The 9,188-nt window shown below is 34.0% G+C and overlaps 1 protein-coding gene across 2 annotated transcripts; it reads left to right on the forward strand.

Annotated features, from left to right (window-relative positions):
* The first annotated feature begins 1,767 nt into the window (after positions 1-1,767).
* Positions 1,768-7,877, forward strand: si:ch211-214p13.9 (cell surface glycoprotein CD200 receptor 1-A). Of its 2 annotated transcripts, XM_059343075.1 has the most exons (7): positions 1,768-2,184; positions 3,093-3,149; positions 4,541-4,846; positions 6,267-6,530; positions 6,925-7,018; positions 7,105-7,147; positions 7,235-7,877. In XM_059343075.1, exons 1-7 carry the CDS (start codon positions 2,115-2,117, stop codon positions 7,322-7,324), a joined length of 924 nt encoding a protein of 307 aa, XP_059199058.1. In that variant the 5' UTR covers positions 1,768-2,114; the 3' UTR covers positions 7,325-7,877. The 2 variants fall into 2 exon arrangements, with proteins under 2 accessions (XP_059199058.1, XP_059199059.1); XM_059343076.1 differs by lacking the exon at positions 3,093-3,149.
* Positions 7,878-9,188: the final 1,311 nt, after the last annotated feature.

Genomic DNA, 9,188 nt, shown 5'->3' on the forward strand with positions numbered 1-9,188 from the left:
AAGTCATAAAGGTCATAATCATCATGTTTTGATGACCTTTTTGATTCAACTGTATGGTAAACAGTGTTGATTTAACTGTATGGTGAACTTTATATGCTGTATAGTTTGTACTACAGTTACATTTTATGCTGTCATAATTAGAGGTGTTTCTGAAAAAGTATCCTTGCCATTTATTTGAATGAAGACTAAATGCTAGAAACACCTCTCAGTATAATGCAGTTCTGTTTAACATCACCACAAACTTCAGCCTCCAGAATGTCTTTAAAGACTCAATTAAACCTGAACATTATGTTGCCGTTGTTTGGATGTAATTATTGTTGCAGTGTAAGCATGTACCACACTTTTGTTTATTTAATTTTGCTCCAATCAAAGCAAGGCAGTTTTTAAAACGATTTAATTGACTCAATTCATTTAATAATAATATTTATTTATTTTTCTTGAATAATTCAAATGATGTTACTTTATACTTCTACTCCACTGCCAGTCAGAGGGAAATATTTAATATACTTTTTACTCCACTACATTTGTTTGATAAATTTAGTAACTAGTTATTTACAGATCCGAATTATTAATATGAAATATTACCAACAGATATGTTGTTAATATTGAAAATGCTAAACAGCAATGTATAAAGCAATTAATGACTTATTATTACTTATCAAATTGTTATTGACCCCCACTTTTACCAGCTCTAGCATTTAATGATATCATAATCTGTTGTAATCCAATAATATCATTTTTCAGAGTTTTACTACTTTTACTTGAGTAAATGATCAAAGTAATTCTTCCACCATCGCATTGTTTATCTGTTTATATGAATAACTATTGTAGCTCAAGTTACAGTTGTGTAGGCAAATGTCATTGTGAATTGTTACGTGGTTCTGAAAAGGTAAAATGATAGAAACAAGACTTCACTTTTACAGCAGTTTAGAAACATCCTGACACTATATCTAGACAGTCCAGAGCATGAAGCCTGGACTCTTTGTAACTCTGCTAGAAGATAAGAGCAACTCTTCTCATTTTGTCATTTCTACTGTATTTCCAGAAAATGCAGACATTTCTGTAGTTGCGTGTCCAGCACTTGGTAACTAACACCAAAACAATCTTGACTGATAAAATACAACAATGAAAAATCCGTTCTTTTTAGGAGGGGTTAGATGTCCTAGATTTTTTGTTTGTTCAATTTGTGAGTAGTTGCATTGTTCAGAGTAAAGACATATTGTGTCTTACATAGAAGTGCTATACTGTCACATGTTATACATTTGTGGCAACCTTATGATACAACTTTTATAAATCTTGTGTCCCTTTTTAATTTTTTTAAACAGAACATTAAAATGTATATAAAACATACACATTTTTGGTTAAATTCATGAGCCAATATAAAGATTAAAAATAACATTACTCTGGGTTAAAGTAACCATCTTCTGTGGCCTAATTAATGACCTTCCAAATATCACATTGTAACTGGGTCAAAAATAATTACATACTGCTATGGGTGAATGAATCAATAAAAATGATATAAATAACATTTCATCTGGGCAAAACAAAGGCTTTTTGTGTTTGATCTAAACCAGGGTAAAATTGACCCCGTATGTTTTAGTGTGCCGTGACTGTGTCGAATGTGTCTGCTTCACAATGTTGTCTAGTTTCAAGTGATCGCACAAACTGCTTTGAAAGAGGCTAATCATGTGACTAGCAAGAAAGGAAACTGGTGTCTTGTCTTGTGAGACGTCATCCTGTGTGGGAGAAAAAAGGCAGATGTTTGAGTGGAAAGCGGTTTGGACAGGGTGGAAGAGGAAGGGGGGAGGGATTAGTAGGTCACATGTCCTTTATGTTTCTTTATCATGACGGGTTGTCAAGGATGTTCACTTTGTCTGGATGGGGTGGAGAACCTGCTGCACTCAGATTCTGAGCTTATTGGGCCTGCATAGAGAAAGTGAAATTGCAAGACTAGAGTAAAAGGCACGGACGCTGAAACAAAAAAAATGCAACTCAGTGTGATCTTATCATAGAACATTTTCAGAAGGGTTTAGTCGAAACTAGATGTGTTTGTTACTGGTGTGAGAAGTGCTGTGTGTCTGCCAGTTTACAGAGGAACCTGAAGACATCTGGAGATGTGGGACATGAAGTGGATTTATGTCGCGATTATGCTCTTGTTGCCTGAGGCATGGAGCTATGATACAGGTTTGAACATTAACATATTTTACTTGAATGTTATTTTAGCTTTTAAAATGTAAACTTTGGTAAAATGCCGCTTTTAGATACAGACTAGTTCTTTAGAAGTCCTCCTCATAGATGACCCCGCATGACTTCATAGAGTTGTTACTACAACTACAGATTCATATTGTTATACTCTATGAATGTGTCATTTGTAGTACTTAATGCTAAATATATATAAATGTTGTGTGGGTCTGCTGCTGTACAGTGAGACTGAGATTTCGTGGTGACTCATAGTGTAGCCAGACAGTGGAAAGATCGTGCCTGGAGGTGGGGTACTGAAGATGTTGACAGGGGAGGAAAATCTTCCATAATACATGTATGAAAGGTTGCCCCATATTTTTTCTGCATCACGCTCTCACATGCTTCAGTGGAAATCATGATTCCAGATCAGGGTACCGCTATGATGCAGCTTTTCTCCACGGTGTGGTCTCTGAAAGCTGGAGGAGACGCTTCTGTTTAAGAGCTGTGGTTTTGCCATCCCACCTTGTGGGTTATGTTTTTTAAGTGTCAAAAATACCAGACCACAGTAAATGAACCTTGATTTTCTGATAAATGTCTTTGAGATAGATATGCGTGTGTCATAGGCTTTTCCTACAGTGCAGGCAGGCAGATGTGTGAGATGATGACATTATTTTACTCTCAGTAATATCCTTCCTTTATCTAAGGTTTTTGTTGATCTTGTCAGACCAATTTAATGCTATCACTTCACACTTTAACTAACTAATTACACTTGAATACGAATAACAGATAAACCACCTTGTCTGTTGCTCTGCTGATTGAACACTTCCGAATGAATCACTAACTGCTGCTTTCTGACTGAAAAACAACCGTTTTACTAACTTGTTCCTAACATCCACCTCCATCTCTCTCAGGAACTAATCAGAGCACCTCTGTGAACGCTACCAGCACCCCTCCTCCTAAAGTCTTTGGTAAACTAATTTCCCCTCTTTTTCCGCTCCAGCTTTTTTTTGTAATATGACTAAAGTATTTAACAAGGCAATAAACACGGCAATATATATCTTTATCACTTCTTACTAATCCTGCTTTCAAATGCACCGTTTATTAGTTTAAATTAATTGGAATTAATTAAAAACGCATTGATTAATAAGACCGCTTTTGTCATTATTATTTTTTTGTTTGTTTATTTCTAATGGAATTATGCAATATTAAGAGGCTACACCAAACTTTTGCTCACTTTGAAAAAGCTGTTAACCCTCTGGAGTCCATCTATTTATTGAAAATACACATGTTTTATTTACAGTAATAACTTTATTTATATATGATATGTAGACAAGCTGAGAAAGCCAGTTGAAAGTGCAATCATAGGATCTTTCACAGTTTGCCATTTATGTTTCTAGACCATTTTTAAAACGTGAATTTTCTTTCTACAATGAAAACTATTACTATTTTTAAATTACATGCAAATAGACTGTTTTGTAGTTTTATTATTTATTATTTTTTCTGCTGTTTTTGTGTGTATAAATTGTTAAAAAATGGTACATTTCCATAGACACCTTTTGTCTTTTGTTTGTATTTTTTGGTTCCTGGCAGCTTTATACTTTGTTAATTAAAATGAAATGAAAAATCAGAACAAATTGACAAATTTGAACCAAAATCTCCTGGACATCAGAGGTTTAAACAACATTTGTCATTCAGTAGTTCTTAAAATACACATTTGGATTTTGTTAGTCTTGCATGGTTCTTCTTAGAAAGTTTTTTTTTCAAAGATCACAGTTTATTGGTTTGAGATGATTTAAAATTAAATGTATTATCAGTTTAGACTGATAGATCTTAAAAGTTTCATCCCAATCAATTGCTAACTGTTTCCTCATGGGGATATTTTATAACTATCAGTAACCAACACAAAGCAACTGACCCATAAATTTGGAATAAAATAATTCTTCCCAATTTGACGAAATGATTGTGACAATGTGATTTATTATCGACAGATTAAGTGTATAATGATTTAATCTTCTGAAAAACTAGTCAATCTCTACCAAACATATAACAAAGAAAATGAAACCACAACTAACAGAGGATTGTGTCTGAAAACAAAATTATTCCAACGTTATGGGGGACCATGATTATTATTATTATTATTTATTATTATATAACAGAGTGTTAGGTATAATGTTTTTCATAGATTTTTTTTGTCTTTGCACGCACATGTCCCATTCAGAATGTGTTTCTATTTCATGTTTTAATATGTTGTTTGATGACGTATGAACATGTGTAATGTGTATATGGTTTTATGACATAATTAACCAGAACAAATGTGCCATTTCTTGCAAAAATAACGCAACTATTTCCTTTTTTTCAGTGCACAAACATTTAGCTTTCAACCTGGGGAATCAAGTTAACCTGACATGCAGCAGTAAGCCTTGGAACGAGACTATGTTTGTTATCTGGACTTTAAAGTTAAAAAACAAAAACTGTAAAATTAACTTTAACAACGACGGCCAAAACAACAACTCCTGCAACGACGGCAAGGAACTCCGAAACACGTCCAGCGCTCAGTCATACCTGCACATCCCAAACTTCTCAAATGATGATGAGGGGGACTACAAGTGTGAGTCAGTTTTCACTGGAGGAAACGACAATTATTGTTTCCACTTGGTTGTCACAGGTAGGATTCTTCTTGCAAAGATACATACTTTTAACTCTAAGAACTTCAAGAAATTTTAACTTCTCAACCCTATGAGGCCCACCCCTAGACTGTATAGGTTGTAACTTTGCAACATCTGTTTGAAACTATTTAGTAATACCTATTCCTGACTGAATGTAGGACTACAAACTACAAGTCCCAATATCCCGTATTCTAAACTGTATCATGGCAACAATTTTCGCAGCAAAATAGCAACATTTCTAAGCATTTAACCTGTGGGGTTTTTCCCCCTTTATTCTTAATATTTTCTAAAGATGTAGCATTTTTTAAAAAGTATAATACAAATGATTTGGATATCTTTATTCAGTGTTGCAAAAACAGTAGGCTTCAATGGAAATCCACCAAATGGATCCACCAAATACAAATAGAGTCCTAAGGCCTAAAAAAAAATCATTATGAAGTTCAAGCAAAGTTCAATATTTAAATATGAAGAAATTGTAGATGGTAGATGGTCTGATGTCATAAAATACCAACTCTGCAAGGCTAAAAAAGTACCAATGAACAGACATTTTCTTACATTTATTTTATTGTGCAGAGAATGCAGATTATTTTAACTACTTAAATTAATTTTCTTTTTATGTTGCTGTGTCAAACTATGTTGTCTCAGTAAAACACATTTTAAGAAACATATTTTAAATTTATCTTATTATTAATGCCTAATAATCTGTGGACTTTGTTAAAGCTAAGCGATAATATTTGTTGATATATTTTGATTTTAAGTACCAAGACCAGTTGTTGCAATTTTCAAAAATCCTACAATCAATACTTGGATTTCAGAGGGCTAGAGATCCAGTTTACCCAAGTCACACACAGAAAAAATATTAAAACAGCTATTTCTATTTTGCTTGTCCAAATTTTAAAATATTTATGGCTTAGATGTAAGACATACTTAGTCTTTGTAGGCATGTTGAGTCTCTTTGTAGTTGTTTCGTGTCACTAAAATTGTTTTGGTCTTTTTGTAGTTCTATTTTGCCTGTGGCTGTTTTGCTATTCTTTAAAGTTGTTTTGTGTGTCTTTGTGGTCATTTTGCATCTCTTTAGTTGTTTGTCGCCACGTTTTGTGTTTCTTTATTGTCAGATTTATGTTTCTCTGTGGTCATTTTGGGTGTCTTCCTGGTGGCTATGTGTCTCTTTGAGTGTTGCTCAAGGCTCAAGGGCCCCTGGTCCTGTGCCTGGAGCCCCTGTTCACTAATCCTAACCTTGTTTCCACTTTAAATTGCAAAATGTATTGCTCTGAAAATGCCTGAAAAAAATTGACACTTGAAAACGCCAGCTATATGCCCATGCCTTTAGAAATTTCATAATTTCTCACAATGAAATTCACTTTTTTTGGTTTGGTTGAATTAAAGCAGATGGTCTCATTTCTCCTGTTCTGTGCTCAGTTGCTCCGCGTACATCAGCATGGCTGGTGACTAAGGACAACAAGCAAGTGGCAGTGTGCAAAGCTGAAAAAGGAAAACCTGCTGCCAACATCAGCTGGAGTCATCCGGGAAACTCAACGTTTTCTTCATCTGAACAGGATGGATTTTTTACAGTAGAAAGTCACCTGGAGATCGGTAAAGGAATGGATACAGAGAACCTGAGCTGTGTTATCACGCACCCGTACTGGAAAGAGGAATATATTGTGAAACTACAACATAAAAAAGGTAAGGCTTTTTGTAGTGTGGGTGAGAGAAGAGATAAACTGTGGCTTCAGTGCAGAACCAATACGTTTAAAAAGGTACCAGAAATGTAAACTCTGAGACAATATTAGAATAAAAAAAACAAACACTAGCACATAATGCTTTTTAATGAACAACTTGCACACAATGCTGGTACAGAAAAAGTTGATGGAATTCCTGAATGATGAATGTTTTGTTTTAAACATGTGGTATTGGAAAAGAATAAAAAAATCAATACTTTGAATGGTATTTTTTTTTATATATTGGCTAGGTGTTTTACATTATATTGGTACCTTTTAACTGTGTTTATAGATGTCATTTGCTGTATTAATGTCCATCAGACTATTAACAAACCTTATAATCTCCCCTCTCACTGCAGGTTATGTTTTTTGGCTGTCCATTCTTATTGCTGTGGCAATTGTGTTTTTGGTAGGATCTTCATTTTTTGCACTAAAGAAACTAAAACAACTGAGGTAAGAATTTCACTTAGATGATAAATAATTTTTAATGATTACATTCAAGCTTTTGTGTTGATTCACGTGTCCATTTTTTTTGCCAGGCGATGCCCGCCTCCAGAAATATCACTATCCAAATCTCCACCGGTGGGTAATCCCCCTGTAACTCTGCAGTTCATACTTCTTTGTGTTTTTACTGCACATTGTTCATGACAACTTTCTGTCTTTTTACAGATAGAAGATGTGGAGGAAGTGGAGCCCTACGCCAGCTACGTTCAACGTGTGAACTCTATCTATAACTCATCTGCAGATTTGTTCACATAAAATCTTGCACTTGCATCACGCTCACACATTCGCACTTAAATGCACATGGCTCTTTGTGAGAAACTGAAGGATGTGAAACTGAAAAAAAAATGATGATATAGTAAAGAGAGAGAGAGAGGAAAGTGAGAAGAAAGACTTCTGATTAGAGAGGAAAGCTAAACTCTCGACTGATGGAACAGGGGATGTACCTGATGGCTCACTGACTCTAATGCACAGAGCATGCAGCCCACTACTCTGTGTGTGGGCTGTCATGGAGAACATTAATAATAACTACAAATGCAATAAACTGCGGAACGGCAAAGAATGCCGCCTTCAGCTGGACTTAGCACGCGAAGACTACAGAACTTTTTATGTTATAAATTTACCGATTATAATAATTATTATCATTGTTATTGTAAGATGAACTGTAAAGAGATGCTCAGCTTGTAATGGATTCTTACTCCATGTAGAGAACACAAGTGTTAAAATTGCCTCAAGATAATGTGGACAATATTATGGGAAGTATTCATGTCATGTATTCATGTATAATTTGTGTATTAAACACACATATGGACACAGTGGTTTTATTGAAAGTTAGTTCTACAAAATCAAAAAGTAGATATAAAAATAGTACACAAGAACAAGTACAGGATGTTTGTTTTTTATCAATCATTATAAAGAGTATTTATAAGTAGTGTGACATCAATTGTGACAAGTAATCAGTCATCGTTTCCACTGCGGTTTACATCTAAAAAGCAAAAACAAAAAATGTCAAGATTAGTTTTTTTAAATTCTCTATAGACATATACAGTCATGTCAAAAGTATTAGACCACCTTTGTTTTCTTCATTTTGTGTTAATTTTAATGCCTGGTACAACTAAAGGTACATTCGTTTGAACAAATATAATAACAACAAAAATAGCTCATAAGAGTTTAATTTAAGAGCTGATATCTAGCCATTTCCCATGGTTTTCTTGATAATGATTTTGGTTATTATCAAGAAAACCATGGGAAATGGCTAGATATCAGCTCTTAAATTAAACTCTTATGAGCTATTTTTGTTGTTATTATATTTGTTCAAATGTACCTTTAGTTGTACCAGGCATTAAAATAAACAAGAAATTGAAGAAAACAAGGATGGTCTAATAATTTTTTACATGACTGTATATCAGCAAATTGATATTTGGTTGAACATTCACCTTTGATGATTATCAGCACTGGAACATGGAAAAAAATGTTGGTATTTAGTTCAATGCTCTCAAGATGAGTTTAAACTAATTTCTAAAGAAACTGATACTAAACTGACGGGGAGGAAATGGAAACTGGTAATATAGACTGTTCTGCCATCTGCTGGTGGAGATCAGAAAGTAATCCGTCATAATCATAATCAGTCCATGTTAAGTTGTCTGAATAATGCTGCATATACATATTTATAATGACAGTAAATGCACCAGTGTTTGTTTTTTTACTTTTCAGCAGCAGTCAAGATTTTGTTAAACCATTGAGGTGATGGTTAGAATTGATTAGTAAGACAGCAACAGTAATCATTCTCAAGACAGTGCACAAGCAATGCATTGTACAGGAAGCAGCAAAACCATAGACTGTATATAAATATACAAATATATATATTTTTTATACAGCAAAACATGAAAACATCAACTATCAGGCACTTACAGAGGGGGCAGCTGAGGATGCCTCACCATGACCTGATGTCCAAATTACCCTTTTATCAAGGCTTATTTTATTTTATCTTAATCATTTTATTTTGTGTGAAGATCTGCCCTTTACCCTTATCAAGAAGAGCATTTAATATAATAATTATAATAATATTTTAATAATTAAATATAAAAAATAGCTATAATTAAACCTGGCTGCCAGTTACATT

The sequence above is a fragment of the Centropristis striata genome, chromosome 10 (genome assembly GCF_030273125.1).
Source record: "Centropristis striata isolate RG_2023a ecotype Rhode Island chromosome 10, C.striata_1.0, whole genome shotgun sequence".
In the NCBI taxonomy this organism is placed as follows: Eukaryota; Metazoa; Chordata; class Actinopteri; order Perciformes; family Serranidae; genus Centropristis; species Centropristis striata.

Bases quoted from the DNA above. Each gene is read 5' to 3' on its own strand.
- si:ch211-214p13.9 (XM_059343075.1), top strand. From the start codon at position 2,115: ATGTGGGACATGAAGTGGATTTATGTCGCGATTATGCTCTTGTTGCCT. The intron at 4,847-6,266 runs GTAGGATTCTTC...TTCTGTGCTCAG, and splicing joins TTTCCACTTGGTTGTCACAG to TTGCTCCGCGTACATCAGCA. The intron at 7,148-7,234 runs GTGGGTAATCCC...GTCTTTTTACAG, and splicing joins CACTATCCAAATCTCCACCG to ATAGAAGATGTGGAGGAAGT.